The sequence below is a fragment of the Physeter macrocephalus genome, chromosome 7 (assembly GCF_002837175.3).
Source record: "Physeter macrocephalus isolate SW-GA chromosome 7, ASM283717v5, whole genome shotgun sequence".
NCBI classification, from domain to species: Eukaryota; Metazoa; Chordata; class Mammalia; order Artiodactyla; family Physeteridae; genus Physeter; species Physeter macrocephalus.
The window spans coordinates 78,398,815-78,417,880 of NC_041220.1; the positions used below are offsets into that span (position 1 = coordinate 78,398,815).

General features: G+C 45.8%; 1 protein-coding gene across 19 annotated transcripts in view; it reads left to right on the top strand.

Annotated features, from left to right (window-relative positions):
• The window catches only part of APBB2 (amyloid beta precursor protein binding family B member 2), a 386,035-nt gene extending 368,383 nt beyond the window's left edge, over nt 1-17,652 (top strand). For 14 of the 19 annotated variants that reach the window (XM_055086069.1, XM_028492026.2, XM_024118483.3 and 11 more), the window contains 6 exons: nt 2,867-2,981; nt 5,613-5,700; nt 6,360-6,443; nt 8,143-8,258; nt 9,817-9,996; nt 13,707-17,652. In XM_055086069.1, the coding sequence (XP_054942044.1) occupies nt 2,867-2,981; nt 5,613-5,700; nt 6,360-6,443; nt 8,143-8,258; nt 9,817-9,996; nt 13,707-13,874 (751 nt within the window). In that variant the 3' untranslated portion in view covers nt 13,875-17,652. The remainder of the gene's footprint in view (nt 1-2,866; nt 2,982-5,612; nt 5,701-6,359; nt 6,444-8,142; nt 8,259-9,816; nt 9,997-13,706) is intronic. The other 5 variants (XM_055086072.1, XM_055086075.1, XM_055086073.1 and 2 more) reach the window with 3 other exon arrangements.
• The last annotated feature ends 1,414 nt before the right edge of the window (nt 17,653-19,066 follow it).

The window sequence follows — 19,066 nt, forward strand, 5'->3', positions numbered from 1 at the left end:
CCCCTGCATCGGCAGGCGGACTCTCAACCACTGCACCACCAGGGAAGCCCAATAATAATAATTTTTAAAAATACCTTCTAAGGGGTTGCGTCTGAAAGAGCGGAGGGCGCAGAGCCGAAGTTTGATGGGAGCTGATTATTGATCAGGGCCTGTTCGGTCCTCCGTGATGGTGACCTTGCACTTGCTACACTTGTAAGGCCGACCAGCTGTCATGGAGAGCAGGATGGATCTTGGAAGCTTACATCATAGGATATCAGAGCCAGAAAGGGACCTTGGGAATCATGTTCCATCACTTAGAGATGAGGTTTGACTTCGTGCCCAGTGTTGTACAGCTCAGTGGAATCAGGAATGGGACTAGCAATTGGGTTGCCTGGATCCTGATCCCTTGCCCTCTAACTGTCTCTTACTCTCTCTCTCAGAGAGGACAGATGGAGGTAAGATCTCTACAGTAACTACTAAAGGTAGGGCGTAATGAGCTGTAATCCTTTGTGGTGCAGAATACAGATCCTGTCAGCATTCAGACACAAACAAGCAAGGTGCTGGGGGCCGCAGGGCCAGGCAGGCTTTTGAGCTGGGCCCTACAGAGTAGGTAGAGTAGTGAGCTCCAGACGGTACAGGGAGGCCAGTGGTCACCACGCCAGGCAAGGGGAGGTACCGTGAGCGGACATGGAGCTCCAGCTTTCTGGAGCAGAGGGGAGAGCTCCTTAATTCGAGTAAGGATGCTGGAAGAGTTGGTGGGACAAATTTTGGGACTCCAGAAATGCAGACAAAGGTCTTTGGACTTTCTGTGGGTGACCACAGAACTTCAAAGAGATTTGGCCTCAGAAAATGGCGACTAAACATGGAATTTTGAAGAGGAAGAGTTGTGCGTGGCGAGACAGTGCATATATTACTTTAGGAACCATCCAGGAAAGAGAAGTAGCCAGAAGGAGGGGGGCCAGAAACAAGACTGCCCTTGAGCATGTCTCCAAAAGTGATGCCTTCTCGTCGTTTCCTTTTGAAGCAATATGCTGTCTCGATGGGGGTTGAGACTAGGATGGAAAGGCCTCAGGAGCACAGTGTGGAATAGGGCTCTGCTCGCCCCCAAAGTCTGGGCCCAGCTCCTCACCCAGACCCCCGCCCTCAGCCCACTGTCACGGCACCCATTCACACCTCTGACCACTAGCCAGCTTTGCCGCCGGGAAACGGGGAGGGGGGGACGTGCTGCAGATCCCTATGCTTGAGAGAGGGGGGACACTCCGTACCAATTATGGCCGGGCCCAGACTGGGTGTTGGGAATGGATAAGGCTCAAATCGTCTTCACAGAGCTTCGAGGGGTCGTGGGGAAGACAAAACTCATGAGCAGACGCCCATGGTACCCAGTGGTGAGTGCTGTGCGTGCGGAGGACACGGCAGCACCCGGCAGGGTACTCACCCAGCTTCAGCTGCGTCTTCACCCGAGGCCGGGGCATGGAGGCGGTGTGAGCAAAGGCAGGGAGGCGAGACCCACCTAGGGTGCCTGAGTGGTGGCAGGGCTGGCGAGGAAGGGGTTGGAGTCAAGACACTGTCAGGAGGTGAAATCGGCTGCACACGGGGGTTGGGTGTGGAGGGCCGGGGCTGGGGGTGGGAGCATCAGGAAGTCCCCCCCGGTGCTAGCACGGGGGACACCAACTGACGTGGAACGTGAGGGCGCAGGGGAAGGTGGAGCAGAGCAGACCCGAGGGCAGGTGTGCCCAGACCCGAGGGCAGGTGTGCACAGGCGGAGGTTCGAGTGCCCGTGGGTAAGGCTGCCCCTGGCCTGGAGCCGCTGCGGGACGGCCTGGGGCGCAGCGAGGCCACAGGGCAGGCTTTCTGGCCGGGCCTTCACAGTGACCAGTTGCCTCCATTGGATAGACTTCTTTCTTTCTGTTCCTTCCCAAAGAAGCCAAGTCTGTGTTGGGGAAGAATTTATCCCAGTCTGTGAGAACACCACCAGCTCTTACCTTAAGAGAAGTAATTAATAAATCCATCCTTGGTTATATCTACAGACAGGGATCCTGGCTTAGCAACACATGCAAAGAAATCCCTGTGATCCCTTACCAGATGGGTAAATCTGAGCATTTATTTTTCGTAAATACTCTGATCTTTTAAACCACTGTCCTCAATAATAACAGTGAGAAATTTAGTTGTGTGGTGTTATTCTTTTGAAGCCAGGTCGTGTCACGGGCACAGTATCCTTCTCCTCAGTAAAGCAGAGGCTGAAATCCAGCACTCACGGCACGCTCACCTCGGCGTCTGAGCTGACAGTGTACGGGGTGATGCTGCCGCCGTCGCCCCAAGCCCTGGAGTGAGAGGCGTGTTTAGCAGAGTCAAGTGCCTGTGACCGGACTTCAGTCTGTGGCGTCTCTCTGTGTCCCCGTGACTGTCCGCCAGCTTACTCCGCAGCTGCGGGTCGGATCCGGTCTCTGGGCACACATTTACACATCAGAGCCTGTTGCTTTGCTTCTGTTACGCACAACTGTAGCCTCGCCCGTGCAAATTCATGCTCCTCTCAAGCCTGTCTTCTGTTTTGTGATCATAATGTTTATAACCATGATATTTGCTGTTACTCTAGGTAGAAGGTTCCTGTAAAGTTCCATTTTCATTAAGCGTGGTTCCTTAAAGTTCCAGGAGCTCAACAGGCAGGGTCCGGGGAACACTGTAGTTATTTGACTCAGAAATGAATTCCTAGGATCCATACAAGTGTTCCTCTGTTTGAGGTGGCTGTTGACATTTGTTTATTTTTTTAACCACTGCGTACTCTGTTAACCTCTGACGTGCTGGCTGCTCCCTCAGTTAACATTCATCACTAGAATGTGTGTTGTGAAGGTTCCTCATTCTAATGTTCCGATGAACTTTGTTTGCACAGAGATTTTGCTTATGTAGCAAGAGACAAAGACACAAGAATTTTGAAATGTCATGTATTTCGATGTGACACACCAGCAAAAGCCATTGCCACAAGTCTCCACGAAATCTGTTCCAAGGTAAGGTGGGTCAGGGCACAGGGGTCCACCCTGCTCCTTTTTCCCGCCCGCCACTGAGCAGGGAAGGGCGTGTGAAAGGACGGGGGAGTCGGCACTTGACCTGCAGGTCGAGCTCCAGGAGCAGCAGGCCGACCGCCAGCCCAGCCAGTGTGGTTAAAATGCTCTTTCTGCGTGTCAGGCGTCGTGCTAAATGGTGCTCCACCTACAAAAGGAGTACGGCCTTGGTGCCTCCCACAGTCCGGGGGGTCTAATAGGTGGACAGCGGCGTGGCGGAGGAGCTGTGTATCCCAAGTCCAGCTGGAAAGCGGGGGCAGGGAGTCAGGGCAGGTTTCTCAGGGCGGGGGCCACCTGATCTGAGCTTGGACCCGGGAAGAAGGGAGGGGGGTACGAAACCAGCAGGCATGTCTGTGGAAGTGCAGGCGGCCGGGGGTTGCCGTGAACACGTGCTGACGTCACAAGACACCCAGCAGCGAGGCAGGGCCCTGGTCACAGTCTCACACTGGTACGTGTCCCGCTTACTCCTCCGGAGTCACAGCCTCAGAGTCGCCGCCTCTCCCCCCCGCCCCCTCCCGCAGAGCCCATGCCGACACGCTAGTCCCACCCTCCGCCCGGCCCTTGTACTTGTCAGGACACGGCTGTGTGATGCGGCGGCTCCGGCTGCTGCAGAGCCCTTCCTTGCGTGGACCTCCGTGTGTTTACTTGAGATGTGTGGCCTGTAGCAGAGGAGAGAGGTTCCTTGTTTGTCTCTTTGCTGGGCAGCTTTTGCAATTTGGAGACGGTTGGAGCTGTGCGCTGTGCCTGGCACGTGTAGAGGGCTGGACACACGTGTCTGTCGTCCAGCCTTCCTGCTCCTGGCTTCCTCCTTTGTCCAGAATGCCCCACCCCGTCGCTTCAGCCACTTTCGGGTCTCGCGGTGACCAGGCTCCTAACCATTCTCTTCTGGGCACGCTCTGCTTGGTTCCCCCGAAGGAACCAGTGTTCCACAAGGGAGTCGACAGAGAACGGACCGTGGCCACAGTGTCCTTTGACCTCCAGGGATACAGAGTTAATGTTCTCAGCAATCCCATTACCTGCTGGCCTGTGTTCCAGTAGTAGGAGCCAGGTCTCCAGGACGCTGGCGCCAACTTCCTTCCGCCAGGCCTCTCCACTCCCCAGACTTACTGCTTGAATCTAAACACAGGACTTTGCCGCCCCCTGTGTTAATGTCACCTTTCCGGTTCCAGGCTGGCATCGTTACCCAGCCTCACGCCCACAGGTCCTCCCGAGCTCGCCAGGCCCAGCTCACGGCCACCTCCACAGCCCAGCCTGGCCTCCGCAGCCGGAGCGGAGCAGGTGTAAAGCCACAGTTCCCAAGGGAAGGGTAGGGACCGGGAGCTGTCCCCAGCCCCAGGATAGCCCAGCAGTCTGCTGCTCTGACCAAATGACCGGGACCTGCAGGGTGGGTGCTGGTCCAGAGACCCCGCGTTCACCCCAGCCCGTGTGCACGCTCCTGCACGGATGGCACTGGGGCAGCTGCTCCTTGTGCAGCCCTGAAGCATGCTGCGCTGCCCGGGTTTCGTTTCCTCATTCATTCACGCAGCAAGTGTAACCGAATGCTGCTTATGTGCCAGGCACTGTCCTGAGGAGACAGCAGAGACCAAAACAGAAAAAAAATCCTTGCCCTTGTGGAGCTTATATTCTAGCGTAAAGCCCTCAGAACACAGCCTGGCACAGAGTCAGTGCTCAGTGAATCTTGGATTTTACTGTCAGCAGCCCTCCTGCCCACTGACCCAGGCGCAGATCTGGAGACGGGCAGAGTGGAGCTCCGGGGAAAATGACTTGTTCCACTTGGGATGGAAAGCTCGGGCAGGGGATGAAGGTGTGAGTTGCCCTTGCGGTCATTGAAGGTGGCTTCTTTGAGTCCCTAAACCCACAGCACTGTGAACAGGGGTGCGAAGTGATGACTGTCAAGTGAAGGAGATGTTAGTGCCCCCAGCAGAGGAGAGGCACTTAGAAAGACGGCTGACAGATTTAAACAGTGTGACCATAACACCAACAGCAATAGCAGCTAATATTTCTGAGTGCTTGTATTTACTGTCAGGACTGAAATTATTTTATTATTAGGGACATAAATATTATCATCCACATGTGCAGTGGAGGAAACGAGACAAGAGGGCAGGTGACTGGCTCAAGGCCACTTACCGCTAGTAAGTGGCAGGCGTGGGATTTGAACCCAGGTACTCTGTCCCCAGAGCCCTGAAAAGAGTCCCTGGAGGTGGCCATGCGGAAGCAGCGGCGGGAATCCGTTGCCCTGTGTTCCACCGACCGCTGTGGGCCGGGAGGTGTACGCATGACCGGGGGGGATCGTGCGGTTTGTTGCGGTAGAGGTGGGAGCCTGGTAAATGGAAGAATGAATTCCGAACAATCAGGAGACTGTTAGTTACTCTGAGGAACAGTCATTCACTATTCTCCCCAGAGAAAATGGGCACAGTTCTCAAAATGTGCAGCTCCGAGACGGGGGTGAGGAGTCAGGCAGCAGACTGAAGCCAGTTTAACTTGGAAGTGAAGTCAGCGCAGACACTCCGCTGGCTGGAACAGCTGAGGACACGGGGTCTGTAACCGTGAGCCAAAGCTGTGTTTTCTCTCCTTCAGATCATGGCCGAACGGAAGAACGCCAAAGCCCTGGCCTGCAGCTCCCTGCAGGAAAGGGCCCACGTGAACCTCGACGTGCCCCTGCAAGGTAGGTTGGCGCCCCTGCTCCTTTCCCTGGCGTTCTCTGCCCAGGTCACCAAGCGCAGGGTCTCGGACGGCTCCCTGGTGTATCTAGTCTCCCTCAGAATCGAGCTCGACTCAGCAGACCCGGGCCGAGCCTGCACTCGGGACCTCGGGCGCGGCTTAGAGCTGATTTTGTGTCAACAGGGTTAGGCATCAAGGGCCAGGATGAGTTTTATTGTTGTTGGACAAGATTAAAGAAAAGTATCTTTAGTGCTTTTGTAATTCATGTACAGCCTGGGGTAAGGGTCAGCTAGTTAAAAAATATGTGGTTTGCTATTTTGGGGAGCTCAGTTTAGTCATTTTTCCTGTCTCTGATTTCACCCTCTGTGATTAAATTTCCTCAGGGCATCAACCTCCCCTAATAAATAGAGCACCCAAAGCTGCTACTTAGCACACATCCCAGAAAGAGAGAGTCACAGCTTAACACATAGATTCCAGTTCCTGCTTTCAAATGCTTTCCTACCTAGAAATGAAAGGTGAATGGGATTTTGATTGACAGCCCCAGCGTCTGGTGGAAGAAATGGCTGTTCTTATAGCATGATTGGCACATTGACCTCTAGAAACACAGGACGTTATGTGTCTGTTAGAACCATTGAGAAAAATGTGTTGCTTTATTCCCTGTAGTAGATTTTCCAACACCAAAGACTGAGCTGGTCCAGAAGTTCCACGTGCAGTACTTGGGCATGCTACCTGTGGACAAACCAGTCGGTATGTGAAACGTGTATTGTCTTTCCACTTTGCAAGCGTTTGGGAGCTCATGAGAGATGTTCACCCTCCCATGGGGGTGGGGTCTGCTGTTGCACTCCTTGCCTTGTCTTGAATCGGACCCTCACACTGTCACCAGCCAGAGCGCACAGACAGTCCTGATCAAAAGATCAGTACAGGACAGGCTAAGCTCCTCGGATGCATGGTCCCAGAATACAGGGACTTGAACAAAGCGGACCTGATTTCTCATTCACTCACAGTCCAGAGCTGCGTGAGCCAGGGCTGTGGAAGGGCCCCGCCCCCAGAGATGGAAGCCTCGGTCCTGAACTGAGGCTTCCATCTCTGGGGCCAGGGCGCCTGCTTCAGTCCTTGTCACGTGCTGGGCAGGGAAAGGGGGCTGAAGGAACCCTCCTGCTTTCCTGTTAAGGTGTGACCCAAAAGTGCACACAGCAGTCAGTCAGCAGTCAGCTCACATCTCAGGGGTAGACTTTAGTTGCTTAGCCATACCAGGCTGGAAGGAGGCTGAGAGAGGTAGCCTTTTCCTGGGATAAAAAACGGCTGTGGAGAAATCAGAACCCTCACGTACTGCTGGGGCAAATGTAAAATGGTGCAGCGGCCCTGGAAAACAGCCTGGCAGTTCCTCAAAAGTTAAATAGAGAGTTACCATTTGATCCAGCAGTTCTGCTCCTGGGCTTTGTATCCAAGTGAAACGAAAACACGTGTCCACACAAAACCTCGTACACGAATGTTCACGGCAGCATCATTCATAATAGTCAAAAAGCAGAAACAACCCAAATGTCCATCAGCTGACGAATGGATAAATAAAATACACTTCCATACAGTGGTACTGCATTTGGCAATAAAAAGGAATGAAGTCTTAGACATGCTGCAACATGGCTGAACCTTGAAAACATGATGCTGAATGAAAGAAGCCAGTCTCACAAAGGACCGTATCGTGTACGATTCCATTTATATGAGTGGAGTAGGCAGATCTCTAGAGATAGGGCTGGGAGGAAATGGAGGGTGACTTCTGAAAGGTACGGGGTTTCTTTTTGGGGTGAAAATGTCCTAAACCTGATGGTGGTGATGATCCCACACCTCTGAATATACTAAAAAACCGTTGAGTTTTGCACTGTGAGTAAATTGTATGGTATGTGAATTATATCTCAGTAATGTTCTCCCACCCACCCACCACCAAAAGCAGCTGTGGGAACACCCAGCCAGAGCCCCATCGAATAGCACATGCTATTCGTGTCCAGGGGCCGCCCAAACTTGGCCTTATTTAAGTGACAAAGTACAATGAAAGGTGATCAGGGTAATCTGGCAGATGCTGGCTTCTGTTGGGTCCCCTTTTTCAAGGTTCCTTGCTTAGGAAAAGGTAGCATTTGAATACTGTTTATACACTCGGAGCTGGGGAATCTTTGTAGAGAGAGGGGGGAGGGAGAGAGATGTCCTGGTTAGACGGGACATCACACACTGCTTCTCTGGAGGTTCTCATGACCCTTCTTTCTGTTGAAAAAGCTGGCATTTCTTTTCTTTTGAGCAATGAAATGCTCAAAGGAAATGTCTTGTCTGGGGCTACCAAAAACAAAACAAAACAAAAAGACCAGTCTGGGCATAGGTGTTACAGGGTGATTTGGGCCCACATCTGAGATTCAGAAATAGCTTTAGGACCTTTTTCAGTTCTCCCTTCCATCCACAGGAATGGATACCCTGAACAATGCCATAGAGAGTCTTATGACCTCGTCCAGCAAGGAGGACTGGCCTTCGGTGAACATGAATGTGGCCGATGCTACTGTGACTGTCATCAGTGAGAAGGTGAGGAGGGTGGCAGAGGAGTTGGCCTGTCTTCGGATACAGTAAGCTTCCATGAAACTTAGGCACGTGCCAAGGCTTGGCCTCTGGGCAGTTGTGCTTGCTTGTGATTAAAATAGCCTACATTAAAAAAAGAGAGAGAGACATTTTGCCCTTTGTGCCTGGATCTCTGCACACCTCAGAGGCTTCTATTCTGGAGCTCCTACGAAGCCTGGGAGATTGGAATCATTTGCTAGAGGTGACTGTGTGATACTGGCAGTAACTCACTAATGGGGCTTGGTTTTCTGGCCACTCTCCAGGCTCCGGTATTGACTGGGCTGTTACCTGGGCTTGGGGCGCAGGAGATGCTTCTGTGGTGGAAGGTCCGGTGGTAGCAGGGACCACTGGTCCTCTGGAGAGAGGCCAGCATTAGCCTCAACACAAATTATCTCAGCTTTGTGGTTGAGGAAACTGAGGCACAGAGAGGTTAAGTAACTGCCCCCAGGCACACAGCGAGAGGTAGCAGGATGTTTTCCCTTCTGCCTCTGTGAGGCGTCTGTCATGGAGAGACCGTAAGCCCTTGGTCTGCTCTTGCTTCTGTCCACTAGCAGCTCACCTTCAAGCCCAATTCAGTTTCTAAAGAGGAGTAAGATGCTCACTGACCCTGCCTGCCACTCCAGCCTGCGCCGTTGGATTTTCTTCAAGTCTGCAAACATGTGGTGCCTTTTCCTACCTCAGCACCTTTGCAAGTGCTGCTCCTTCTGTGCTCTACCCCTTTGCCTTCCCAGCCCCTACATAGATCTCAATGTAAATGTCATTTCTCCCAACAAAACTTCCCAGCCTCTAAGACCAGCTTAGTTTGCCTGTTAATCAGTCCCACAGCACCTGAGTGAATATTTAATATGTCAAGATGTTAGTGAGCCATAAGTCAGCATTATTCTGGATGTATTTACTAATTTTCAGAAATTGCATATGGCTGCTGCAAAGGATGTGGTGTTCATAAGAATGAATTCCAAACACTTCTTAACTCGGCACCATGTGGATACCAGTTTGTGAAAAAGGAAAAAAAAAAAGTATTTGGCAACTTTTTGTTTTACACAGTTTTAGATAGAAATATGATTCAGTGTGCTGTTTAGTTGGGGAAGAAGACCTGGATGGAAAGAGAGCCCATGGCTCCTTTCCTCTTGGTGCTCTGGGGTTTCCGGTGGGTTTGCCTGGGCAAATGGGTTCTGAGCCACTGTATGGGCAATACGGAAAAAGTATACATGACATTGTTCCTGCCCACAGTGAAGCCACGGGCTTGGAGTCGAGCAGACAGAGTCCGGAACACACATACCCAGTTGCAGTGTGGTTCAGAGCAGATTAAATGCCGGAACGAGGCACCCACAGCAGTGAAGCCTCTCCAGACACATTTAGAAACTTGCCTTTCTAGAAAAATACAGTCCTGTCTAAATTCAGTCTGGCTGTATATTTTTAGACACCATTTCCTCTATGCAGCCACTCTAAGCGGATTCTATGACTTAAGGTCCGCACGTGTCTGTGACTTTGGCCAGAGCTGCTGAACAGCGAGCGTCTCTTGCAGAATGAAGAGGAGATCCTGGTGGAGTGTCGGGTGCGATTCCTGTCCTTCATGGGCGTCGGGAAGGATGTGCATACGTTTGCCTTCATCATGGACACTGGGAACCAGCACTTTGAGTGCCACGTTTTCTGGTGCGAGCCTAATGCCGGTAACGTGTCCGAGGCAGTGCAGGCCGCCTGCATGGTGAGTGAGCCCGCTGCAGGGGTTCGACCCTCGGGCCCCTGCTTTTGTTTAATATGCCGTAAATTAGAGCAGAGTTACTGACTTAAAAGTAGCCAAGTCTGATCTCTAAAGTAATGCCTTGCTGTGTGACACCCTCACTCCTGCGGACAGAATCACTCGTGACAAGCACTTTGCCGTCTTAAGAGGCCAGGACACCTGAAAGAAGCAGGACTGGATGGAGCCAAGTTCTTCCGTAGGGACTGCAGGAACACTGAAAGCGATGATCTTCAAAACCACGGTTTTGAGGACTCTTAATTCTTGATCCCTAAGTAATTTCAGCAGCATGTGATCAGGAGATGCTGGTCATGCGTGAGTTGGTGCTGTTTGGAACCAACTCAATAATTCTTTAAAAATTCAGTGTATTGAATGGTTTTTTATTTTAGATAGTTGGTCTAAGTGCATTGTTCTTACATACTTTGTTTATATCTATGAACTCTATTCTTACCACAGCCCTGTTAAGTAGTTCTCTTTTATTTATAACAAAATAGAGGCTCAGAGGAAAGGACAGGCCCCAGGGCAGAGCTGGTTAAGTGACAGAGCCTGCGCTCACCCCCGAGCCTCCGCGTAATAAAGCCAGTGCTCTTTGTACCACATATATGACTTCAAACAAACAGAAACACCTCGTCATTCATTCTGCAAATACCCTTTGAGCTCCTGTCATTCCCAACACTGGGAAAGTTCTAGTAAGAAGGAGGGAACCGTTTGAATGTAGACATCCAAGCCTGGGCTGCATGGTGTATTCCAGCAACAGGAGGTAGGGTTGCTGGAGCCAAGTGGAAGGAGGCGAGGTCCATGTCCGCGAAGGGCCTGTGATCTCATGCCAAGGTGTGACCTTCAGCAGATTGTTAAGCAGGGGAGTGAGTAGGCCATGTTCGGTTTTAAAGCATACTCCAAAAAAGAGAGAAGAAAACAAAGTGGAGCAGGGTTGAAAGGATGGGGCAGAGGTGGGGAGATGACCAGGAGGCCAGTTTACTAGTCCATGGGAGAGTTGCATCCAAACCGGGAGTGGCAGTAGAGAAAAGACAGGAGCAGGTGATGGAGAAACACCTGGCTGGCAATGAGGAATGCTGAATTTGAAGCACCTGTACTTCATTTAACTCAGTCCACCATTTGTAGGCTGGACTCTGGGAAGTTCAAGTAGTAATAAGACACGATCCTTGCATGACGGAGTTTAGGCCTATGGGGGAGACGGGTAAACCAGAAAATTCTGTTATGGTGTAGAAAGTGCTCTAAGTGAAAGTGTAAGACTGCACTGGATGGAGGAGTGACCAGGAGGAAGAAGGTGGCCCTGAAAGCAGGTCGCTCACCGGGTCTGCAGTGAAGGAGTAGCTGGAAGCACGCCGTTGAGATAACTTGCTCATTTGTTGGGGGGCTGGGGAGATCCTCACAGTTTTGAGGCTGAGGGAGATGAGCCAGTAAAGCCAGATTGAAATAGGGGTCATATCTGTAGTTGGGCCAAGGTCTTGGTGGTAGATGAAGGGCCTGGGGTTGGGTTAGAGTGCTGCTTGGGTTAGAGTAACTTTGAGACCGGCCAGAATTTGCCTGGAGTCCACGAACAGGTGGAGGTGAGGGCGGTGGAGGGCGTCCTCTGTTTCTTTACAGACAGTACACTGCTAGTTAACAAAGAGGGGAAAGGACGAGGTGGACGGATGGCAGAGGCAAAGGTGGGGGACGAGAAGAGAGCCAACTGGCTTTTATTTTAAAAGACACCTTTGAAATGGAGAGGGGAGGAGGGGGAGGGGAAGGGAAGACCTGTGTTGTGCACTTATTATCTGGCTTCGTTCTTGCCACAGTCCTGTGTTAGAGTACAGTTTCCCCTCAGGTGCTGCGGGGCCAGGATTCTAACTCAAGTCCACCTGCATATAAGGGACCGGGGCTGGGTGGAGGGGAGCAGAGCAGTGAAGCAGTCGAGATGAACCTCCTGACCAGGCATAGGGATTTGAGATGGGATGAAGGGACTGTGTGAAGAAAACAGAAAATGGGAGAGTCCAGCCAAGCAAAAATGGATGGTGACTGTTTAGGTATTTTGTGAAATTGTTAAAGGATCATTAACAGATGGTTTTGGTCATAAAATGAATGGCTTTCAGCCTTAATTATACATTTTAAATGCTGATGGCAATTAAATAATTAGCTTTATCACTGGTTACAGTTTGTTCTGATTCCCAGACTCATTTTCTCTCCTCTAGAAACAATTTCTACTCATTTGTTTACTATTTTAATTGTATTAGGGCCACCGGCTGAAGTGACTCAGCCAATCCAGCATAAGACATACAGGTAAAATCAAACCGTTCTTTACACTCTGTATCCAGCATTTCTAACTGGGTGGCTTTCCTCTTGATTCAAATCTGCATGATGCTCCATCTGAAATATTTTATGCATCATTTTATACAATCTGAAATATCTCTGGCATTAACACGTTCTGAATCTACTGAATTTTTAGGCATATTTTGCAGCTGAGTGGTATAGGCCCAGCTGACGCTATTTTGCTGAAATTTAGAGGGAGATGGAGAGGGGTCCGCTTGATGAAATTCATCAGGCACAATTCTGATTTGCACTGGATATAACGTAACTAACATTAGAAACTCCCAGTCCAGTATACCGTGTTGCAGTACCTGCCCATTATAAAACTGTGTTTGGAAGTGCGTAGTTTTGTGATGCAGACCTAGAAACATACTTTACACACAGGAGACGTGATAAATCGTTTTTCATATGATTGGGTTGAAAGGGGCTAATTTTTTGCCCTGTGGGCTATGACAGCACATTGTGACAAGAGTCTTGCTGTAGGATAGTTCATGCTTTTCAGAGGGAAACATCAGCCTGTTTCACAATTGTTCTAAGGAACCTATTAATGTTTAAGTAGGTTTTTGAAAATCAGTTTAAAGTGCTTGGATTTTTTTAAGTGCTTGGGTTAGAAAAAAAGCATTTGATGCATTTTAACCTTTTAATCTAATTTTGAAGAATTACTTATCTTTGCATTGATACAAAAGCAGGTGGATTGTGACTTTGTTTCTGAAGGATGGAAACTGTCCCTGGTGCCAGTGCTAATGGATTTTTAAAAATTAAATCTATTAAGATTTAGACTTGTATATAAAATATATCCTGAAATCTTAATAATTTTTTCTAAATTAAAGCAGCATGGGAACAAACATTTATGAATGCCTTCTGTGTTGCTAGGCCTATTTTAGGCATTCTGCAGGTATTCCTTAATCATAACAGTGTCTTTTAAGGTCGCCATTCTTCAGCCATTTTACAAATGAAGAAACTGAGGCTCAGAGAGATTTAATAACTTGCCTGGGGCCATACGGTTCATAAGTGGTAGAGCCAGATTCAAACCCTGCCCTTTCTACCGTGCTGACCCTCACTCAGTTAGCCATAAACACCTACTTCATTACCTGTCTGAGGAAAAAGTTAATAATCTCTCTCCCAATCCTTTTTCTTTTCATTAGCTCTTTGACTATGAGGTATATTCATTGCAGCCTAATAAAATAGAGAACTTCAAGAGAATTTAAAACACTCCACATTAAGGAAAAAAAGAATAAACTCTTGGATTCATGTTTAGGAGCTAGGTCATTAACCTCTGGGAGTTAAATATATTGATGAATTAAAATCACGTTAAACAAGAAGGGATGATACATTATTAACGACCGTACAACTTTTTTGTTTTATTTCAGTTACGATACCAGAAGTGCCTGGTAGCCAGGCCGCCTTCACAGAAAGTTCGACCACCTCCTCCGCCAGCAGACTCTGTGACCAGGAGAGTCACAACCAATGTAAAACGAGGGGTCTTATCCCTCATTGACACTTTGAAACAGAAACGCCCTGTCACAGAAACGCCGTAGCTGCATACGTGAAAGGATCCTGTAATATTTACTGAAGATTGAATAGCTACACTAAAGAAGAGGAGCTGATCTCTGGCCTTCCATTCAGTTGCTGATGCTTTGTCTTCAGAGATTAATAACTTAACCAAACAGTGTTAGACAAGCATGTTCTCTCGTCTTGCCACCGTCGTGTGATATGAAAAGCATGACTAATTTTTTTTGCTGTCAGTAAGTTACATCATGAGCAGTGGAAGCTCCCTTTCTTATTGTAAATATCGTGAACATTATGTAACTTCACACACACAGGGAAGAATGTGGCCACACCCCTCCCAGTGAAGCAGCTGAGTCCTTGGAGTGAATGACACCTTGGTAAGTTCCACTGTCTTCTTGACTGGATCTGTCACAAGCAACTTTTAAGTCCTACAGCACTTTGCCCTGTTTTCAACATTGGAGTAGACACTGCATACCGGATACCACTGAATTGCTGTAAAAACAGGATGACTAGTTTTTGTTTTAGTTTTTCATAAAATCGAACCTTTGGTTGACAAATTTGGCTGTTGGCATCAGTATAGAAACCAACTGGCAACTTTCCTTGACGAGCTCTTTGACACATGGACACCATTTCATGTCTACAGCTGTTTGGGGGATGTTGGGAAAAAAGTGAAGCTTCAAAATTGAAAAACTAAATTTCAGAAATTAAAACAGAACAAAAATAGCCTTTCTGTTCAGGTGGTTTTCAAACTGATTATTAAGAAAAAGAGAGATTAACAAAATCATAATGCATTTTGGGTGGGACATATTTCAAACTTCTGCCTTATACTGTACAATGCAGCTAGAGAATTATAGTTCACTATGGCCATTCTCTACATAAACATTAAAATGAAATATTCCTCGTAAGCCTTTCATCCTTAGTTTGATAATTAGCCAATATGCAACTTGGAGTTGAGGAAATGTCATTTATATTTTAGATCTCCACCACCACGTTGTTTTCCACCTCCTAGGTAAATGTTCTGCTAGGATGCTGCATCTAGCTCAATCTTACCTTAATGCTTTTTGCCCAGAAAGCTGTCTGTCCATCATGTATTGTCCATGGCAACAAACTTCATGAAATTGAACCTTTCTGAATTTATGTATTTAATGTTAAAATTTGTTGGACTCTAGATATATTTTTAAATTTATATTTTTTCCATTTATTTTCAAGATTTAAAAATTTCATATCAGAGCAAAGTATACATAGGAACAAAGGACTATTTAACAGGCTTCCCAAAAACAGCACTTTCCTGCTTCTCTATCTATAGATGAGAGACTTAGCTGTAAAGATAAACAGATTTAGACACTTGTTGATAATGTTTTAAAGAAGAAGTTGCTAAGAAGCTCAATCTAAACATTAGTTTTGTTTACTTTTCAGTGATAAAATTATCATTTTACAACATCGTTGTAAAAGTAATGCTTTATGTTTATCTACTGCTATGTACTTGTCAAAATGGTTTCCACATTCTTATCGTCACATTTGAGCCTTATAAGGTAGAGAAGGTTCTAAACACATTTGAGAAATAAAAAATATGAATTAAAGAGTCTCAGTCACCTAGCCTAAGATCTCACGAAAGTTGTTAGTGAGAAAGCCAGAACTAGGACCCATGCTTCTCAACTCCCAGTTATTAAGTTATGCTGCTTCCACACCAGTCAGGAGGAGTCTTTCCAAAATTACTCTGGGCATATCCAGTTATTGTCAGGCAATCTTAGGATTCCCTGTATAAGTAGGGAGGTATGTCCAAATTACTCATGCCGTGATTTAAAACCATTACCTGCTCTCAGTTTTCCTGCAGTGTGCCTCAAATGTGTTGTAGAGGACAGGATTCTACATGCAGTCCAGAGATGATGTTACATGTGGTAGAAATATTCCTAACAACTCATGATACTTAGCCACCAGAGAGCATGATGGAATGCGTAGGTGGCCTCCTGCCTCTGTTCCCTCTCAGAATTCTGGAATTGTTTGCTAGCACCCTAGTGTTATGACAAAAGAGATGCCACTCTAGAAATGGATTATACTTCTCACCAGCCTATATACTATTCTACGAAAGTTACCAGTGACATCCTAAGAAATTACTGCATTAAGAAAATCCTTACTGTACCCTTCGAAAAGCTGTTCAAAATTCAATCCTGATGATCTTTCATCTTGACCTCCACAGTGAAACAAACATTTTAGTGTGATAAACTTCAAAATTCTTAAAGTGATCTACTTTTATATTGGACATCTCTACCAGAACCCATTCATTTTTTTAAGGCATACATATGTTTTCAGGATCAAGAATACTGAGCTAGCTTTAAGTAGCAAACTGATTTATATATGCAATTATAGGATGCATTAAGATGAATGATAGCCTTTACATACTGAAAACTTTACTGCAGATACTTTGTTTTAAAAATAGCTTTGCATACTAAATGCAATTAATTTTATAAAATTAATTATGTTAAGCCGTATGTTCAGACACTTTCTGCCATGGCCAAAAAGTATGTATGAAAGTATGTGTGTATTTTCTGTGAAAGGATGCTAGCGTTTTACCTGATATTGTAGTGACACTTCAGTTATCTATGCATTCTTTGTATCTGTGATTTGGTAAACAGGCAGCAATGTTCACTATGCCTTGTATGTCTTATCATTTTTTTAATTAACCTGTTAAATACAGCTTAAAATATTTTTATTTTATTTATTCTATTTTTACTGAAATATACTGCATTATTGTGTTAATGTATTATCTTTACTGGATATTATCTCTCAATGTATCCAGGTCTAAGTAATCTCAGTGAACTATACATTGCCTAAAAGGTGGTTTTGTAATGATTTGTAGTCACATTTTTATTGGAATATGTATAAGAAAAGGCAAAATACTTAAAAGTTCCTTTTATTTTTTAAAAGCAGCTAGATAGACGCATACTTGCCAACTCACATATGTGCTCCTTGGCCGCATCAAGGGGAATAGCCAACACGCCTATGGCTAAAAACTTTACTTTGCAAACTTAAAGCACTGCTTGGTGCTTCGTTTTTATATCCTTCACCACAACACATGTGAGCTCATCTAAGAGACAGACACATGTCCTCCTGCCCTTTGTTTACACCTGGATATATGATCACCCATAGCTAATTAGGACCATTGTTTTTGTTGTGTCTGTCTTACTGCATGAAGCAACATTAGACCCATTTCCATTAAAATAAGCTCTTGGTGATAAACTGTTGGCACTGCTACTTTTTAAAAAATTCCACTTTATGATTTTATGACGAACATTTGTATAATTCTACACAAGGTCATTTACTAGGAGCCCTAAATCTTTCCTCCTCTTATATGATACACACTCATTTCATAAGCATTGCAACACAAACTCAAGATTTCATAAACAAAACAATGTGAGAAACATCTCCCTAACTGATATTAGCACAGCTTAACTAGTAAAAGCATTAGCTCTCTAGTTTGCCAAGCTTACCTAACCCAATACACAGCTAACATGTGTTATACAGCCAGTAAAATGAAGTTTATTTCAGCTTCAGGGAAAAGATACTGCTCACACTTTATCAGTGAGAGCACTCCCTGCCATCCAAAGCAGCTTGTTTATACCAAAAGAACATTTGGTTTTGCTTTCTGCCCCTTTTGCTGTAGACCACTTTTACACAATTAAATGTAATATGTTGTGAGAATAAACTTAGCTGCATAAAATGTTTGGCTCATTTATCTGACATCAGTCATACATATCCAGGAATAGAAATAAAAGTTTAGTGTCTCCACGCCAGTCATTTTATTTTCAAATTATTCTTATCTCAAAAGTCATTTTAGTAATGTAAGATTCTGCTTTGATTAGTTATTGTATATTTCCACCTGGTAAGAACTAGAAAGTAACTTTAAATTTTGAATAATTCATTGCATGGTCCTTACTTGGTGGTACTCAGGAAGGACAGCTGGCATTTTGGACATAGAGGCCTATTCAGTCACCAACTTGATGCTTGTGTAAGCACTCTTTCTAGTGTTAAGAAAGTCCATCTTTCCTTTAAGAGCCTGATATCAAAGAATGAAAGATAGAGTTGTACAGGCACTAAGTCCAAAATGAAAGGTGACTAGAAAAACAGCAGTTGAATCTGGTTTAGTTTAACTGTTAGACATATGGAAGAAGATAAATAGAATTTAAAGTGTGTACCCATTTTTTTGTTCATCTTGCATTTCTCCCAGTAGTTTACCTTTTTCCTCAATCAAAGGCAGTTACTGTCAAAGAGCAAAATTTCATTTGGTTTCTGGTATTATATAGTGGTAAATAATTACACATTAAAAATCTGAATTTGCTATTGGAGTATCTAAAAAAACAGTAATTTCATTACTTTAGATTTTTGCAGCACTTTAAGAAGCTGAAAAAGAAAAATGTCAATGTAATCAATATTCTCCTTTACTAGACTTCTCCCATATTGTTTTTAATCCAAAGTATTTCCCTTTTTAGTCTACCAAAATATTTAAATAACTGATCACTTCCTTCTTAGAAGATTCCAAAGAAGAAAACTGCAGGCTTAATGAATGAATGGTTTAAGTCAGAATCTCCATATACTTAGAAAAATAATTTATGACAGGAGTCATGTTATGAGACACTGAAGGTGAGGGGCTAAAGTTGTGATGTGACATGAACCACATGCTGCTATAGAGATCAGATAAATATCCTGAACTATTTCATAACTGTGAGTTTTCATCTTATAATAACTATTAGCAGAAAATAAAAATCTCAGACCTGCTACTTTTGGACAATGGAATACTCTTCAGCCTGGGGCAGATGAAAGATGTAAAGAAAGGGATAAAAGATCCCTGGGATAAAATATCAGCCCTTTACTGAACAAGTTCAGTTCAGCTGCACTGGCCTCCCAAAGGCACGGAAGGCTCTAAGCCAGACAGTGGGAATAGGAGAAAACCATACTATAACTTTCAGAGCAAAGATTATATAGTTTTTGATTTTTGAAAGTAGTAAAATAAGCTGAGCATTTAAAACATTTCTGTATTTTTTAAGAGTCATAATTAACAGAATTCTTTCTTTTGGGATTTAAAAATAATAAGTCTGGTTCAAGTATAAAAAGTCATGTTTCCTTTCTTCACTGACATTTTACTGGTAAGTGTAAATCTTCAGTTAAAAAAATTTATTACTGCTAAAATGAAATTCACCCTTTTTTATCCTCACTTCAAGTGAGA